General features: G+C 49.2%; 1 protein-coding gene across 1 annotated transcript in view; it reads left to right on the forward strand.

Moving 5' to 3' along the window:
- Window positions 1–521: 521 nt before the first annotated feature.
- LOC110260224 (uncharacterized) overlaps window positions 522–19,241 on the forward strand; it is a 173,714-nt gene continuing 154,994 nt past the window's right edge. The window contains exons 1-2 of the mRNA XM_085021672.1: window positions 522–679; window positions 3,258–3,656. Coding sequence (XP_084877798.1) covers window positions 3,453–3,656 — 204 coding nt within the window. The 5' untranslated portion in view covers window positions 522–679; window positions 3,258–3,452. The remainder of the gene's footprint in view (window positions 680–3,257; window positions 3,657–19,241) is intronic.

The raw sequence follows: 19,241 nt of genomic DNA on the forward strand, positions 1-19,241 counted from the left end.
TTGACTAACGCCCTGGATAAGCAGACATGAACCTCTGCTGGCTTTCGTTTGCCATCTTCGCATTGGTTAATGAGCAACCCGAGACCATGTCCCTGGAGGGCAGAGGCCACATCTCTTATGCCTCTCACAACACTTGGGGTGCATGGGGGTGTTCAGGAGACTGTGTCCACTGACACCAGCAGGCAAGCCTTCCGAGGCAAGGAAACCAGTCATTCCCAGGACACAGCAGCAGGCAGCTCATGATTCCCAGGTGGCCCCTGGCTTTCAGATACCTTTACCAGCTTCCCTCTCCTGGTATCTCTTATGTCTCGAAACACTCATCACACAGTAATTAATGATTTGTGAACGTTGGTTTAATGCCTGTTAGATCAGAAGTGGGAGTGGGGGTGGGGCAGGGGGCTGGTCCCCAGGGTCTAACAGAGGCCGGGACTGGTGGGGGTCTTCACGGCCCATTTGCTGGCTGGCTGGTCAGCGTGGGGTCCAAGGCAATGAGCTTCCTCTGCTGAGAGCCTGGGCTTCCTGGGTGGATAATGGGGTGCAGGAAGAGGCTGGAGAGTGGCTCACAGATTTGGTTTGGTGGATAGAAGGTACTTACACCAGCAGGCGATCCACCGGGACAGTCTGGCCAAGGGGAAGGAGTGATGCTACTTCTCCCAGGAGACCTTCCCGTGGTCCCCAGGTAGGTGTGGCCCCTGTGCAGTTGCCTGGCCCCTCCACCCTCAGCCCTACCCAGAGGGAGGTTTGGCCTCAGCTGAGTGGAGAGCTTCAATAAGGAGTAGGATCCTCTGTCTGGACTGCATGGAGCCTCATTTCCAGGTTTCTGGATGTCCCAGTGAAAAGTGCCAAGGCCGCCCCTGACCAGCCTGGGACAGCTGTCACTTGCTAATTTTCCTGCAGGACTATCCCTGCTGGGTGTTGAGCCCTGGATGGGGCTTGTTGCGGGGAGACCTTTGAAGAGGCCTCTTGACTCTGGCAATGGGAGGAGGGTGTGGGGACAAGAAGAACCAGGTCCCCTGGGGCCAGAAAAGGAGGGTGCCAGAGCTAGAGGGGTGGGGGGTCCAGCACCTGGGCAGGGGTATTGAGTAGCCCATTTCACAGGTGGTTATCTCCTGTGACACTTAACCTGACCGGCTACCTGCAGCCCAAATACCTGGGTTCAAATCCCATCTCTGTTCTCCTGCTGGCAGTGTGGCCAAACAGACAAACAACCCTTTCTTTCTCAGTGTCCTCATCTGCAAAATGAGGGTGATAATAGGAACCAGCTCACCAGCTTGTAGCGAGGGGTAAATGCTTTCATACACGTATAGCCCTTAGACACGTATCTGGCACCAGGGTGTCAGTTCAAGCAAAACACAAAAACCTGCCCCCACGCCTTTCTCAGCATGTTCTCTGCTCCTGTATTCCTTCACGCTTACCCCTGCTCCCACCTGCCTTGACCTCACCTCTCCTAGGAATGACCTAACCACCTCCCCCATTCATTCATTTCTTCCTTTTCTTCAGCAAACCTTATTGCGTATCTGCTACTTGCCAGAAACTTGCCAGAGAAGTCAAAGCTTACTTTAACAAATCAGCCAAGTCCTTGCCCTCAAGAAGCCCCTAGTCCAGTGGGGTAGGTAAAATGAAAAGATAAATAAAAATCAAATAAAAAGACAAAATTTCCCCTAGCCAGAGGTAGAAAAAACAGAAAGGGTTAGAATTTTTAACTGGAGAGAGCTTGGGAGGCTTCCTGGAGGAGGTGCCATGTAAGCTGGGCTGGAAAAGATGGCTCAGATATAATAATGACAGCTCCCATTCTTGAGCATTTGCTCTGTGTCCTGTGCTACATGTTTTTCATGAATTATCTTTTTGCAACACACCCTAGGAGGTAGGACTGTCTTTATCTCTCCATTTATAAATGAAGAAACAGATAACTAGGTCATCAAGCTTTCACAGCTGGCACATAAGGAATTGGGGCTTGATCCTGGGCTCTCTGGAGCTCATGGACCACTGATCTCCATTGAGGAAGCCCTGGCCCCTTTATGCCGGGACCCTCCCCTGCCAAGATGCTAGGGGTCCTCGTCCCAGCACTGTCGCACCCTGGAAGCTGTCTGGCATGGGGCTTCTTGTGGCCCACAGGTACATCAGTCAACCTAACCCTAGCTGGTCCTTAGCAAATATTTGTTAATTGAGCAGCGAGTGAGGCTTATGGAGTACTTTCCCGATAGCAAACCCTCTCCTAAGAGCTTTCCAAGCATTAACCCATTACTGTGATAATTATCTGTTTTCTATGGACAGATAACAAGCAGTACAGAGAGGTGAAATTACTTGCCTAAGATCATGTAGCTCAGGGGTAGAAGTCTTGGGTAGGAGGAAACCCCAGTCTTCCCAATTCCGTGACCCTGTAGCTTGCCTGCCTCCTCCCCTCACCCCCCCAGCCCCGTTTCCCTCCCTCCCCCGCCCCTCCCTCTTTCTTTCTTTCTTTTTTTTTTTTTTTTTGCTTTTTAGGGCCGCACCAGCAGCATATGGAGGTTCCCAGGCTGGGAGGTGTCTAATCGGAGCTACAGCTGCCGGCCTACGCCACAGCCATAGCAACATCAGATCCGAGCCATGTCTGCGACCTATACCACAGCTCACAGCAATGCCTTAACCCACTGAGTGAGGTCAGGGATCGACCCCACAACCTCATGGTTCCTAGTTGGATTCGTTCCCACGGCACCATGATGGGAACTCAAGCCTGCCTTTCCTTCCTCCCTTCCTCCCTTCCTCCTTCTTTCCTTCCTTCTTTCCTTCCTTCCTTCCTTCCTTCCTTCCTTCCTTCCTTCCTTCCTTCCTTCTCTTCCTCTCTCGTTCTATTTTTCTCTCCCTCCTTCCTTCCCCATGCCCCCTTTCTACTAGGGTGACAAGAATTCAGGCTGGGATAGAGGAATCAATAAATGGCCAAGGCAATCTCAAAACAGTCCAGTTCTGGAGTTCCTGTCGTGGCTCAGTGGTTAACGAATCCGACTAGGAACCATGAGGTTGTGGGTTTGACCTCTGGCCTTGTCAGTGGGTTAAGGATCTGGCGTTGTCATGAGCTTTGGTGTAGGTCACAGACACAGCTCGGATCTGGTGTTGCGGTGGCTGCGGCTCAGGCTGGCGGCTACAGCTCTGATTAGACCCCTAGCCTGGGAACCTCTATATACCACATGAGTGGCCCTAGAAAAGGCGAAAAGACAAAAAAAACAAAAAACAAACAAAAAAAAAACCCAAAAAACCAGTTCAGTTCTTGCATCTCGCAGGTGGAGACTTGGATGCCCTTTCCTGGATTTGGAAAACCCTGGGCTAACTTGTCCTTGAAAGGATTCAGGAAGTATCTGTGTCTTGCTGTTGCTGACTCAGGGCATTAGGCTGGTGGACACTGGGGACTTCCGATGCTTGCTTGCGTCTGCACCTATCTATGGGAACAAATCCAGTGAAACCTGCTCGGAGGCCAGATGGACAGAGACCTCACTGTGCACAGAAGACCTCAGGTTTTCAGACGACCCACATGTAAACTCCCCCTGCCCTTTCATTCGCTGACTGTAGGCCTCCGTCTCCCTGTCCCACACCAGGAGCCCCTTTGCGGGCAGGGAGCAGACCGTGCTCAGCTTGCGTGGTTCTGCCTCCTCCAAGCACCGGCCGCGGAGCCCTGGTACCTGGTGAGTGCTGCAAACACATTATTAACATAAGAGACGATGGATACAATGTGACTCTCCCTGTACATTCCCTGGGGGTTTGTGGCCTGGAGAGTCTCTTCCCAGTTGTGAAAACTTCACTCTTTAATTTGCTTCTCTGGGCCTCAATTCCCTACTGTTGTAAGTATTTAATGAGGTCATACAGAAATGAGAATTATGCTTGGCCCTTGGTAAGTATTCTGTTAGTGGGTTTTGGGTGGTTTTTTTTTTTTTTTTTTTTTTGTCTTTTTAGGGGCACACTGGCAGCATGCAGAAGTTCCCAGGCTAGGGGTCTAACTGGAGTTGCAGCTGCTGGCCTACACCACTGCCACAGTAACACCAGATCTGAGCCGCATCTGTGACCTACACCACAGCCACATTGGCTCTTTAACCCACTGAGCAAGGCCAGGGACTGAACCTGCATCCTCATGATTCCTAGTTGGGTTCATTTCCGCTGAGCCACCAAAGGAACTCCTGGTAAGTATTCTGTTAGTGTTAACTATTGCTAATATTAACATACATTGAATATCCTCAAACCTTTTGCTGCAAATCCTGGGAGCCAAGACCACCTGGATTTGAGTCCTAGCTCCTCTGTTCTGTCTTGGGTGAGTTGCCGCACCGCTGTAAGCCTTGATTTTTACATCTGACGAGTGAGGAGACAGTTCTACTCTGTGGGGTGCTGAAGATACGCCTGCAAAGCCCTTAGTTTCTGGTGGACACATGGAAGGGCTCAGGGAACACCTTTGGCCTTGATAATGGCCCTGGCAACCATGGTTAAGCCGTGGGTTTGTAACACAATCCCGGTTTCATATGTGATAAACAGGGAGCAAAAAATCTGTGGTTAGTTTAAGGGCCATTGTCCTTTGGGAAAGTCAGACTTCTCGCTGTCTTGGGGGGGCCTAAAACTAAATGATAAGAGAACCTGCATGAGTACCTGGACTTTTGCCCTCCCACACTTTCCTATGGAATCCTCCTGGTCCCTTTGAGAAGGCAGAAAGATGTTTCTTGTTCTCGTCACGGCTTCTGGGACTCTTGGACATTTTGATTCTGCAAAAGCAACGCTCTCTGAATTGTCAAGCATCGCCGTTTATCCTCCAGGGGAACTTGCGAGTGGCACCAGGCCACCGTTAACCAGCCTGTCATTTCAGGGCCCGTCCCTTTTGTCCTGCGGAGGCTTCTTTGTGACCTTCCGCTTCTGGGACACGCAAACCCAAGAGAGGGCAGAGCTCAGAATGCTTCATTTTTATTCTTGCGGTGGCAACGTCTGGTGCCATAAAACACAGGCTAAGAGGACAGAAAAGGCCTTCTCCCTTTTCCTCCCACCCTTTCGCAAGCCCTCGGAGGCCCAGAGCCCAGGCCTGGACCACTTGCATGGGCAGCCTTGGCCCTTTATGAGGGTGGCAGCCCCCGTGCAGTTGAGCGGCCGGCCCTCCCTGGGTTTGAATAAAAAACCCACAAGCCATAATACACATAAAATCCTAATGTGCCTTCAAAATGACCTCATCTTTTATTTAGAGGTTATTCCGCCCTTGTCTTCCTTTATCGCTCTTTATATGACTGAAGTGGCTGAGCGGCCCCGAATGAGGCCATCTCGGGGGCTGAGCAGAGGGAGTGTTTATGCGCTAACTTTGGCGAGGCCGCGAGGTCCCAGGAGTCCCTTCATCTCATCCCCTCCTCCCCTCCCCGAAGCCAGCTCCTTCCACTTGGAGGCTGCTGCTTCCCTACCAAGTCTGTTTTTATATTGCCCTTCCAAATGTGAATTTTTACCGCCTTTCTAAGTGAGAGGGAGGCGCCTTTCCGAGAAGCCGTGATTTTTTCACTGGGCTGCAAATGCAGCTTTGGCTAAGGCTGGGGCCTCCGACGCTCGCTCCCAGACCAGGGCTTCAGCTTGGCCTTTCCAGCCGAGTCCTTGTTCTCCGAGCTCAGGATCCTTGACATTTAAAGGCCAAGAAGAGCCGTGATTTATTCTTGAGCTCAATTTGGAGGAGGGGGTGGGGAGAATGGAGAGGTTGCTTTTTGCAGGCAAAGGCAGTGGTTCTCAGACTTCAGTCTCTGGAAGACTCCCTGGAAGGGCTTGTTGAAACACAGAGTCCTGGGACCCAGGCCGGAGGGTCTGACGCTGCAGGTCTGGGGTAGGGCCTGAGATGTGCACAGCCAGTGAATTCCCAAATGATGCTGATGCTGTGGGCCCACGTACCACATATTGAGAATCACTGGGCTGAGACATCAGTGAATTAAGATGAGAAGGAGATAGTGTGTGTGTGAGTGTGTGTGAGAGAGACAGAGACAGAGATAGTGATAGCGACAGAGACAGAGAGAAAGAGACAGAAAAGAAGCAGAGAGACCAACATGCGCGCGCGCGCGCGCGCGCACACACACACACACACACACACACACTGACTTTACTTTCCGAAGGGAAATGTCTTACCTAGGCTGAAGATGGGGTTAAATAATTGCACATTGGATTATAGATTTTAGAACTGGGAGACCCTGGAATGTATGGTTAATGCAGCTCAGAGTTTTCCTCTACAGGGATTTCAAAGGGTTAGCTAATCTCAGAGTTTGGAAATGCTTTTAGCCTGGTCCTGCTGGCAAGCAAAGTGTGTCCTCTCTATTTCACCAGTCTTTGATATTATAAAGCTCTCTGAGGACATCACGGCCACTGCTCTTTGAGCAAGACAGTGTAGTGGCTGGGAGCGCAGCGTCCACTCTCAGACCAGTGGGAATTCATCTTTGTGATCTTGCGATCCTGTGTTATGGGTTCAATCCCTGGCCTAGGAACTTACATATTCTCTGGGTGTGCCCCTCCACACCCCCCTAAAAAAATAAAAAGAAAAAGAAAAGTCAAAAAGCTTGCAAGAAATTACACCTAGCCTGACTGGTTTGCTTCACAACACAGGTGGAGCTGGAATTTTCTTGTGGCTTTGCTGCTGGGGAGCTGTGTGATCTTAGGCAATTTGCTGTCCCTCTCTGGTCCTCATCATATAAGAAGGGAAAGGACTGGATTATTCATAGTGAAGTAAAAGGTTCCTTGCAAGGGTCTCCAATACTAACAACTAAGGGCCCTGCAGGTGTTTCGCAAGGATTTTCATCGGATGTAATCAGGTTTCACTCGCGTCATTGTGAATTCAACAATTTAAGAAACATCTATTAGCATCCTCCGTGTGGCCAGCACTATTCTAACCACTGGAGACAGTGCAGTGAACAAAACAGAGGACAAAACAAAACCTCCCTGGGTTTACATTCTGCTTGGAGGGATGGTGGTGGAGGTGGTGGCTATAAACATATACACACAAAACATAAATAGATAAAGCAATCTTTCAGGAAAAGGGAGTAACAGGACAAAGGCCCTGAGTTGAAGGTATGCTTAGAATGTTCCAGAAATAGCCAGAAAGCCAGAGTGGCTGGAGTGCAGTGAATGGGGCAGGGGAATGGTGCAGGGGTAGTGTCAGAAGGACCCCATGGGCCACAGAGGAGACTTTGACCCTGACTAGAGAGAGGCAAGCCACTTGTTGTGCAGGTTTTCCTAGATTTGTATCCTGAGACAAGGAGTTGAGTGTTTTATGTAGAAGGTGATTGCAGAGAACGCCAGAAGAGGAGTGGAGAAGTGAGACAGGAAAGAAAAAAAAAAGGGAACATCATCAAGCTGGTTGCCCCTGTGAGCAACAGCGTTCCGTCCTGTGGGAGCTCTGGGGGTGGGTGTTGTGGATGCTTCTATGTGGTCACGATATACCTTTGGCAGCCACTGGCAGTTGAAGGCCAAGTCCAAGGGCACTAATTGTCTGGCATGTTCTTCCTGTTCTCTGCTTGGCTACTTTAACTTCCCTGCACAGAAAAAAAAAGAGGCGCAGGTAGGCAAATGGCCTTTGGTTTGCACAGGTGAAGGGGGAGGGGGCAGGGCACCAAAGCTTTGGGGGTTTCTGAGCAAAGGAAGGATGCGATTTGACATATTGAAAAGTGTCACCTTGGATGGTGTGTGGAGACTAGGCTGAGGGCAACAGAAGAAGCCAGGGGAATAATTGGAAAATTATTACCATAATTTATGTATAAGGTGGCTTGGATCAGGGTGGTGATGCAGAGGGTAGCCCATTTGGCTCTCATTTGGAATGGGTTCTGTGAGTGCAGTCAAAACCTGCATTTCTTTTTTTTCTTTTACTTCACCCACAGCACACGGAAGTTCCCAGGCCAGGGGTCGAGTTGGAGCTATAGTCCCTGGATCTGAGGTGCAGCTGTGACCTATACCACAGCTTATGGCAACACTGGATCCTTAACCCATTGAGTGAGGCCAGGGATGGAACCCACATCTTCATGGATACTGGTTAGTTCTTAACCCCTTGAGCCCTGATGGGAATTCCAAAACCTGCAAGGTTTTAAGCATCAGTGGCTCTGTCCATCATAGCGCTGGATGGATTCTTAATTTCTTTTCAAGTCTTTTGCACTTCAAGTTGCAGCCTTGCATTCAACACTAAATATATTCAAACAATATGCAAATTAGCACATTTGTGCTTTGACTCCAGAAAACTCTGTTAGTCTTCCTTTTTAGGACCAAGCATCAAATGCTTCTGACAGTTGAGATGCCAAAGACATGGCCAAGATTATAGAAGCTTAAGAATTCCAAAAAAAGGTCTTGAACCTTAAAAACAGTCAATTTTTGGCTAGTCAGGAAATGAGTTTAGAGGTCTACTATAATTCAGTAGTTATTTGTGAATGTGTTTGGCTTAAACTGCTATATAATAAATGCTTGTTGAACTAAATTGAATCTGTTTATAAAAAAACCCCACAGCATTTCCATCTTTAGCTGTGGGGAAGTTACCAGTGTGCTTATTGTTGGTTGCAAAGATTTGCTCCTCTGATCTTGCTATGAGGCCGCTAATGTTTACTGCATGCCTGCTGTGTTCCAGAGAGTTCACATGCAGAATTTAAATTAATTCCTATGGTCACCAGCCTCCAAAATACTCCCCACCCACCAAAAGATTCTGCTTCTTAGCAGTCACACACTTGGGTCTATGTGGCAGAGATGATGATTTGTCAATTTTGAGATGAAAAGACTCTGCCGCTTCCATCTTGCTTGTTGTTTTTCTCTCTTGGATCATTCATTCTCTAGGAAGCTAGCTGCCACGTTGTGAGCAGCCCTAGGAGAAAGCCCACATGGTGGTGAATTGCAGCCTCCAGCCAGTGGTCACAGGCACGAACTTGGAAATATCTCTTTCAGCTCAATCAAGCCTTCTGATGACTGCAGCCCACAGTGAAAACTTGACCGCTGTGTCATGAGGGACCCCAAGCCAGAACCATCCTGCTAAGCCACGCCCAGCTTCCTGATCTTTGGGAAAGGCGTGAGGTTAAAAATCCTTGTTGTTTTAAAGCTGCTAAATGTAGGGTAGTTTGTTACACAGCAGAAATAACCGATACGATTCCTGTAATAGTTCTTTGGAGATAGGCATTGTTTTCTCTTTTTTATAGATGAGTTTACCAAGCTTTGAAGGGTTTAGTGCACTGGGACCACACAATTTATTGTTAAAATGGGCACATTGCAGTTCCTGTCATGGCTCAGCAGAAACAAATCTGACTAGTATCCATGAGGACACAAGGTTTGATCCCTGGCCTTGCTCAGTGGTTTAAGGATTCGGTGTTGCCAGGAGCTGTGGTGTAGGTTGCAGATTCACTCAGATCTAGCATTGCTGTGGCTGTGGTAAGGCCAGCGACTTCAGCTCTGATTCAACCCCTAGCCTGGGAACCTTCATGTGCCATGGGTGCAGCCCTAAAAAGACGAAGAAAAAAAAAAAAACTGAACTGGCACACTCTGAGACTAATGGGGTGCTCACACCGGGGCAACCGGTATATAAATTGGGATGGTCTCTGGCAAAACATGAGAAATGGTCACTTTAACTTGACTGGAGTCTCTCAGACACCACCTCTCAGATCCAGGACTGGTCTGAGACGTGTCCAAAGTCTCACCTTTCACTGTCCAGGCTTTCTCCCTGGCTGCATCCTAAGCACATACTCAGGAGTAGTTGGACGCCAGATGTGAGAAGTGGCCTCCATAGCGTAATCCCCATTTGGTTAAAAAGTTATATATAGGTGTTTCTTTCTTCTCTTCATTCATTCAGCAGATACTCACTGGTTATCTGCCTTGTGTCAGGAAATAGGCTGAATGCGAGGGATACCATTCATTCTCCCTCTCATTTTTCATCCATTCAGGAAATATCGTTTCTACGATGCGCCGGGCACTGTTCAAGGCCTTGAGTGGACAGTAATGAGCAAAATGGAAAAAAATGCCTGCCCTTTTGAAACTTATATTCCAGAGGGAGGAGATGGACAACAAACAAAATAGATAAAGAAAATCCATAGTACGTTTGATGGTGATAAACTCTCTGGAGAAAAGTAAGGTGGAGAAAGAGCATAGGCAATTCCAGTGAAGCAGGATGTGGGTTTCGCTTTTAAATGGGCTGGTCTGGGAAGGTCTCACTGGGGAAGTGGCAGCTTCCTAGGGATGTGAGTTTAGAAGCCATGTAAAGTACTGAGGGCAGGAGGTGTTCCAGGAAGTAGACACAGCCGGTGCAAAGGGCCTGGGGTAGGAATGTGCCTTGTGTGTTTAAATAATGGTGAGGAGGCTGAGGTAGCTGGAGAAGAGCAAAAGAGGGGTTAAGTCCTGGGACATAGGGTTCGAGAGCTAATGGGTGGGCAGGGTGTGGGTGGGTGCCTGTTTCTTGGGGTCTCCTAGGTCAAGGTAAGGACTTCAACTTTGGGAGTGCAGTGGGAGACATGGGAGGCTGAGAAGTAAGGGAGTGACATGAACTGAGTTGTAGTTCCTCCACTTTTTTTATTCTAGCTGGTTGTGAGCCCTGTCGCAGAAGGCTTAGCCCTTTAAGGAGCTCAGAGCCTTGTGGGGGAAGAAGCCCAGTAAACATTGAGGAAAGTGACATTTATGAAAGCGAAGAAAGTGCTGTAATAGATTCTGGCCTCAGAGAGCACGCAGGAGAGCATTTGTGCCTGGCTGAGGGCAAACTCTGAAGAGGTGTCAGGTGGGATGTCAAAGAGGGGGTGCCTCTGCATTGAGGCTTGAAAGATGAAGCATCTTCATCAAGGATGGAGAAGGGAGGTCCAGGCAGAAGGACCAGCTTGAGCAGAAGTGCCGGGGCTTGAGAGAGCAGGGCGTTGCAGGGGAGCTGCAAACGATTCTTAGCAGCGAGGGAGCAAGCAGTACGAAGCCGGTGCAGATGTAAGAGGGGGGCAAGTTCCTGACTGTGCAGAGGCAGGAGTGGAAAGGCAGGGGCCACATCTGGGACGTCCTGTCAGCTCCAGGAAGCTCCAGAAAAGAAACCAAAGTGAGGGGTGTCCTCAGGGCTGTCAAGCAGGGGAAGACTGTGGACCAGGTTATGGCCCTGGCTGCAGTGTAGACACCAGTTAATCTGCATAGTCCTCACCTTTCAAGTCGCTCCATATTCTGCCAGGAAATGATTTGAGGAGGGTGATTCTGCCAAAGTGCAATGGTATCTGGGTTATACTCCACCCTCCTGAGCTGGCTGGTGCGCCGAGAGAGGGCCCACAAACAGGGGCTCCGTGATCAGGGCTCCATCCTGGGATGGGGGAGAAGGGGCGGCTGGTCTTGCCCACCCCCAGGCTCCTCGTGTCTGTCCCCAGGTGGAGGAAATGGGGCTTCCGGAGCGTCTTCCAAAGAGCCTTGTGGCCTGGGGCAAACCCAAGGCCCCGAAGGGCTCACGTGTGGGCAACGGCCTTGCAAGTCAATGCGCATCGAATGAGGCCAGTGCTGGCATGAGAGGGGCTAGAAAAATGGCATGAAAGCAGCGGGAGGGCATGCAGGGCAATGGGGGAGGCTGTTTCAGAGAGAGGGCCAGGGAAGCCTGCAGAGAGCTGGGGAAGGGATGGAGCGAGGCGTGAAGGGGTCAAGGACGCGTGTCTGTGCTGCAGGGCTAGGAAGGAGGGCAACGGCGGAGGGTGAGCATGGGTGTCAGAGGCAGGTCAGTGTGGCTTCCACGAGGTGCAGAGAGGGGAGCCAGATGAGAAGTACCTGAACTACCCCCGTCCAGGTAGGGCCCCCCGGGCAGTGATGGGCGCTTGGGCTAAGACTCAGCATGGAAGACTTCGAACTGGGAACGAGGCGCTGGGATTTATGCCATAAGGGGTCCCATTGGCCTCTGTGTGGGGAGCCATGTAGGGAGCAAGACCGGAAGCAGGGAGACCAGGGGCTGGTTGCTGTGGAGGTCCAGGGGGCAATGGATGCCAGCTGGAGAGGGGTGTGTTTGTGGGGTGAGCTGGTTGGAACCGGGCTCTCTTTTGAAGGTGATCCAAAGAGCTGTGGTGATGGTGCCTTATCATCCTGCCATTTCTGGCTCATAGCTGAGAATGCAGCAATGAGCTCCTGTGACTCCTCTCTTCAAGGGAGTTGCATTCTTTTTTACTTTATATTTTTGGTTTTTTAGGGCCACACCCACAGCATATGGAGATTCCCAGGCTAGGGGTCGAATCGGAGCTGTAGCTGCTGGCCTACACCACAGCCACAATGACGCGGGATCCAAGCCGTGACTGCAACCTATACCATAGCTCATAGCAATGCTGGATCCTTAACCCACTGAGCGAGGCTAGGGATAGAACCTGCGTCCTCATGGATGCTATTCAGATTCATTTCCACTGAGCTATGGTGGAAACTCCTGGTCTCATTCTTTTTTCTTTCTTTCTCTTTCTTTTTTTCTTTTTCTTTCTCTCTCTTTCTTTTCTTTTCTTTCTTTCTTTCTTTCTTTCTTTCTTTCTTTCTTTCTTTCTTTCTTTCTTTCTTTCTTTCTCTTCCTTCCTTCCTTCCTTCCTTCCTTCCTTCTTTTCTCTCTCTCTCTCTTTCTTCTGCTTTTTAGTGCTGCGCCTGTGGAATATGGAAATTCCCAGGCTAGGGGTTGAATTGGAGCTGCAGCTGCCAGCCCACACCACAGCCACAGCAATGCAGACCCAAGCGGTGTCTGTGACCTACAGAGCAGCTTGCAGCAATGCTGGATCCTTAACCTGATAAGCAAGGCCAGGGACCGAACCCTCATCCTTGCAGATACCAGTCAGGTTCATAACCAGCTAAGCCATAATGGGAACTCCAGTGGTTGCATTCTTTGGGGAGGGACCCAGCAAAATGGACCAAGATGTGAGGAGAGCCCAGAGGGCATGCCACCCTGAAATGGCTAAGGATGACCTCCCAGGGCAAATGGCATTTGGGCTGAGTCTTGAAGAAGGAGTAGGAGTTCGCTACCTGGCCGGGAAGCAGAGGAGAAAGGGCACCTGGCAGAGATAACAGCCTGGGCACATAGTGGCTTGTTCAGTTTCATCTTCCCTCCTGGGGATTTGAGAACACTGGGCCTAGCTGTGTTTCCTGATGGTACTGCCAGTGCCTGGCTCCAGAAATATTGCTATTTGATGGATAAAAGCCAGCCTGGTATATTTGGGAAATGGCGAGTTGGCTTGTACTTTGGAGCCACACATGCGATGAGGTATTTTAGGCATGTTGGCTCCCAACTCTGTATATTCGAGAGGCTTCAGAAGGTAACTGAGTGGACGGTGAGGTTGTGGGGGCATAGCCCTCTGCGTAAGTGTGGGGAAAGACCAGCCACACACACCATAGGGTGTGGCTAACGGAGGTGAAGGGGGTCACAGCTCCCCACGGCTCCTTAATGCTACCTTTGAGCTTGGAGGCAAGTCTGGGGAGATTGAAAGCGGGCGAGGCGGTGTCTATCTTGCTCATAAGCGCTGATGCGTGCCAACAAGGAGCTATTGAAGGGAATCTTTTTTCCTTTAATTTTTTTAATTATAGTTGATTTACAGTGTTCTGTCTATTTCTGCTGTACAGCAGAGTGACCCAGTTGTACATATATATGGGTGCGTGAGAGGTTCAGAGGAGCCTTCTAGAGAGTTCGCTCTGGAGCTTTGAGGAGGATATAAGACAGTAGTTGAGGGAGAGGGCAGTCAAGGCTGTCGCCAAGGTCCACTGCCATCGTCCCTTGGTAATGCTTTCTTTGGGACAACCCTCCCCCTACCCCCAGGTCCCACTTACACCTCCTGGTTCCTCCTAGGACCGCCCCCCCCCAGAGGAACGCAGACCAGGGGAGAATGGAGCAAGGAGGAGAGGCAAGTCCCCAAACTCCAGTAGCTCAGCCAGCAAGCCCCGCCTCCCCGCGCACCGTCAGGCCAGCTCTCTTGGCAGCGGGCATAGGAATTGGCCCCGAGCGAGTTCCCCGGGTAAAAGGTGCAACCTGGGCGTGGGCTGCTTTCCTTGTGAAGGTTGTTGCTTCCCCTCAGGCTCACCCTCGCTGCTGCTTAGTAATCTGCAGGCTGCAGTCTGCCCGTGAAGGAAGTCTTGCAACACGGAGTGTCAGGCTCGCAGGTAAATAGGCGGTGTGTGTGCCCGGAGCCTGGCTTACGTCTGACTTCTGGGGAAGCCTCCCTCCCCGCCGGCCTTCGGGCTGTGCCCCCGCTCTGCCTCTCTGTCTTGCTCTCCCGGGACTGCCCCATCCTTTCCTGGGAACCAGGTCAGGGGCCCCTCTGGCAGGTGTCAGAGGGCATGAATCAGGCCCCTGCAGGAGGAGATGGGAGAGCTGGGCTGAGGCCCAGCGGGGAGGTTAATTGGATGACTTATCTGGTCAACAGCCAATCGAGTAAACGCCCTTGAGAGAATTAGGAGCCTGCATGTAGGATGGTTCATCTCTTTGTGGGAGAAGTTTAGGTAATTGTAACTACATGTCGGTCAAAATGACTCAGTTGATTTCTCGATGCCATTAGTGGAAACTTTCATTTCACACAGGCAGGTGACTTCAGAGAGGTGAAAGCTGGCTGTCCTTTTGGCTGGTGGCTCGATAAGGCGATGCCTTCCATTGGCCAATGATTTTCAGGGTGATGGACTTTCCAAGGCACGTTTACCTGAGCTGAGGCCCAGGTCAAGGCTTTCAGCTGGTTGGTATGTGAGACCTGACAACCTTTGAATTGGGTTTCTCTTCCACACTCATGTCAGTTTGATTCAAGAGACCATGACTAGGCCTCTTGGATGGATGTGGGCTAATCGGAGTGATAAATCCTGGGGATGTGGCAAAGGGAGACACTCAGTCATGCCCTTGGGAGGTGAGCTCAGGGTCCAAGGCTGGACTTATACCCAAACAAAGAGAAACGGTGGCGCAATGTGATTCACTGAAGGCAAAGGGTAAGATGGATTCATTCTGTTGAATAAAGCAGGGAATCAAGGAAGGCTTCCTGGAAGAGGTAAAATCTGATAGGAGTCTGGAAGGATAAGTAGGAATAACTGTTCTGCAACTGTGGTCTATTTGGTGATCTCAGGGTTGGCCTCCTGCTGTATGGGTTTTGAGTATAAATAATTGAATCCACTGTAACATTAATAAAAAAGAAGAAAGCATTCACTGACATGGCAAGGACATTTATCCCAAACCTCTTAGTAATTTTTCTTCCTATTGCTCTGCTGATGGAGGACAAGGTCTTTGCCCTTTATGAAATGGTCCACAGTGGACCCAAAAATTGAAAGGCCCTGCATGAAAGAATATCTGCTAAGCATGGGAGATGGAAAGAGTATATTGGGTGTGGCATTAGGATGCTGAGCTATGTAATTCTTCTCACTTTTTCAAAATTATGAAGATTCCTCTAGGAAGAGGATAGTCTATTATTTATCTCTCTATCTTCCAAAGCCACATGACTGTCACCTTTTTTTACGGAAGTGGAATAAGTCATCCTTCTGTCTGTGTCCCCAGGTGGAATCCCCATCCCATGGTGTGGGTCCCATATATAGGCTTTGGGGGATGTTTTTCTCTGGTTCAAAGTCTGGATCTTTCTTGCTTGTCCCAATACCATAAATGTCAGAATTTTTAAAGTCTTTCCAGACCAACCTTTCTAATTTTTTATTAACCCCCTAGGAAGAACTCTCCAATTGGCTCCACTTTCCTTACTTTTACTGAAGGTATCCAGGACCGTATGTGCAAACTATATGTGTAATTTCACAGGTGCCCTCGGGGCCATCTGGGAGATGCCGGGTCAAACCAGGGCTCTTCTGGAGACCCTTGACCTCAGCCAAAAAACATCTATTTAAGGAAGAAAAGAGAACCCAACCAGCACATCCTGCTTCGTCAGGGCCTCTGATGCTCTAGGAATTGGCCACGAGTCTCCCCTTTTCTTCTACTCTGTAAGTTGGGCTTTGAAGAGGGTAAGCTTTTCTAGAAGAGTGCCAGGCAGACAAGGAGGATACACCTGAAGCTGGCCATCAATGTCATTTTTATCAATAAATCTGTGTGTGGCCAATTGCGGAGTTGAGAGGGGAGAAGAGACATCAGTGTGCATATGGGGACTTCCTTGGTGGCTCAGCGGGTTAAGGGTCTGGTGTTGTCACTGCTGTGGCTCAGGTTCAACACCTGGCCCAGGAACCTCCACATGCCAAGGGAGTGGGCAAAAAAAAAAAATTCATAATAAATAATAAAGCACAATGTAAAAAAAAAAAGGAGTGCACATAGACTGCCAGAGTTCCATCTGTAACTGGGCATTCAGTGTAGGATCAAGACTGATTTTTAAGCCACAATGTTGTGTGAACCTTTTCACCTTTGACCTCAGACATGACCCACCTCCTCCAATTGGCCGGTCTCTCCCCTTACTTTTCTCCTCTTTCAAGAATGACCATTGATGGAGTTCCCACCATGGCTCAGTGGAAATCAATCTGACTAGGAACCATGAGGTTTCAGGTTCCATCCCTGGCCTTGCTCAGTGGGTTAAGGATCTGGCATTGCCATGAGCTGTGGTGCAGGTCATAGACGTGGCTCGGATCCTGCATTGCTGTGGCTGTGGGGTCGGCCAGCAGTTGCAGCTCCAAGTCAACCCCTAGCTTGGGAATCTCCATCTGCTGTGGGTGTAGCCCTAAAAAGCAAAAAAAAAAAAAAGTCCACTGAGCAATGGGTTCTGGGCTGAGCATTCAAAGGTGACTGAGACGCAGACTTGTGGGTGCAGGGAGACCATCAGAATGCCCCCTGGAAGGTGGTAGAGTGTGGCAGCCCAGGTTATAAGAGACCAAGGGCACCCTTCCTGGGCCTGGTGCAGGTCAGGGAGGGGATGGTGAGCTCGTGGCAGAGGGGAGCAGATCGGAGACTGCTTTAGTTTCCTAGAGCTGCCATAACAAAGTATCGCTAACTGGGTGGCTTAAAACGTCGGAAATTAACTTTTTTATACTTCTGGAGGCTAGAGGTTAGAAATGGAGGTGTCACCAGGGCCATGCTCTCTGTGGGCCCTAGGGGAGAGTCTGTTCAACACCTTTCACCTTGCTTCTAGCGTCGCTGGCAATCCTGGGCATTCTTTGGCTTGCAGTTGCATCACTTCCAGTCTCTGCTTCTGTCGTCACATGACATTCTCCCCACGTCCCTGTGTCCCTTCTCCAGTGTGACCTCCCTGTAACTTTATTACATTTGCAAAGACCCTGTTTCCAAAGATCACATTTGTAGGTCCTGGGGATGCTGGCTTCAACCTATCTTCTTTGGGGACACAGTTCAACCTGTAATGGAAGCATTGCAAGAAGTCATCATGGCTGAAGCATGAGAGCTATGAGAAGGATTATCAAGAATGTGGAATTTTAGATTCTTAACTTAACTGATCTTTGGGAATTAACTGACAGAGAAATAGGTCAGAAGTGACAGTAACACAGATTATACTTTGGGGTTGGATCCCACATTCTCCAGCCAGCCTTTCTCTGTTCCTAGAGATGCCCCAGGCTGGGTGCTTTCAGCTTCTTAGCCTCTCTCCTCTCCTCTGCTTCTTATGATGAAATTGGGACCCATTAGAGATGTTCGAGCTGATCTCCTGAAAGGACTCCTCCTATCGGGCTGGTGTGTCAATGCTCTCTGGGTGAGACTGTAGTTACTGTGACGAAGAGAGCAGAAGAGAGGAGTTCATACTTGTGTAATCAGAAGACCCGACTGGGGCTTGATGAGGCTGCCCAGGGAGTATGTCCCTTGAAATGCTTCCTGAGTGACAGCAGCTTAAAAGAATGAGCAAGGGGAGATTCACAGAGATAGCCTTTCCAAAGGAGCATAGGAAGACCTATGCTGAGCTTGGAGTGACAGAAGGGGAAAGTGCATGGAAAAAAATAAGAAAGAGAAAAAGAAAGAACATCGTGGAACACCTCTGCCCGGTAGCTCTTATGTGTGGCAAACTCTCTCTACAAAGTGTGTGTTGTGTTTTGCGTGACTAAGAGTCCAGAGACAAGTTTAAACACATAAGCCCCACGTAAAAGTCAATAAGAAAACATCGGAGGAAATTCATGACACAATGTCCCTTTTTATATAACATCTTTTCTCTTGAAATTCAAACAATCCATTGCTTCAAAGGGACACAGCAGCCGCCACATATTGATCTGAATGATGTCCTTCACAGCATCCCGGCAGAGGAAATAGCTGCAGAGGGAATTGCCCAGTGGTATTCTTGTAGCCAGGGAAGCAAATGAAGATTTATTTATTTGGGGGCATTTATTTTGGGGTGAGGTAGGAGATGCCTCTAGCACTGTTTCCAGGAGTCAGAATCAGCATGAGAATAATCAACCTTCATTTAGTCAATCAGTATTTATTGAGCCCCTACTATGTGCTGGCGTTATGTGGCCGTGTGATTATTCTTACCTGTGAAATGTACAAGGGTTGGGGGAAGGAGGCACCAGGGCCCTGAACATTGGTCAGATGGTACCTCTGGGATGGCAAGGAGAGAGTTCCTGGCCATAAACTGTAAAATCTCAGAGATTCTTAGGCGGGAAAAAACCAGATCATTTTAAGCACTGTGGTTCTTCCTTTGATGCTGGACGGTAGTACAACAATGAATTTGGTGGTAGGTTTAGGATGTTTATGACCCATCCTAATTCGAAAATAGCCTGCAGTGGACTTGTGGGGCGAATGACTGAATACCTCAAGGGAAAGAATGGCCTTCGTGTCCAGCACTGGGCTGGCTTCAGTAGTCCCTTGGATTGTGTTTGCCAAGTTCTTCCAGCAACAAATATTTGATAAGATAGATAGAGAGAGAGAGGTAACCTTGGTTTATATCTTTGAGTTTCATGTGTACAACACTGCATCTCTACTTCTGCACACGCTAGGGCACGCTCACCACAAACCCTTAGTTTCCATCTGTCACCGTATCATGGACCCCTTTACCCATTTTGCCCACCTCTGACCCCCTCTGGTAACCACTACCCTGCTCTCTGCGATTTATGTGTTTATTTCGTTTGGTTTGGTTTGATCATTTATTTACTGTTTGTTTGTTTTTTATATCCCACATGTAAGTGGAATCATGTGGTATTTGTCTTTGTCTGATTTATTTCACTTAGTAGAATACCCTCGAGGTCCATCCATGTTGCCACAAATGGCAAGATTTCATCTTTTTTTTAATGGCCAAATACTGTTTCATTGTATATACATTCCACATGTTCTTTATCCAGTCACCCATTGATGACACTTAGGTTGCTTCCATATCTTGGCTATTGTAAATAATGCTGTAATGAACATCTCTCTCTCTCTCTCTTTTTTTTTTTAGGGCCATACCTGCGGCATATGGAAGTTTTTA

Source organism: Sus scrofa, chromosome 4, assembly GCF_054392235.1.
Source record: "Sus scrofa isolate SSC_HxYL_T2T_F1_AM1 chromosome 4, Sscrofa_HxYL_maternal_Yorkshire_Landrace_v2.0, whole genome shotgun sequence".
NCBI classification, from domain to species: Eukaryota; Metazoa; Chordata; class Mammalia; order Artiodactyla; family Suidae; genus Sus; species Sus scrofa.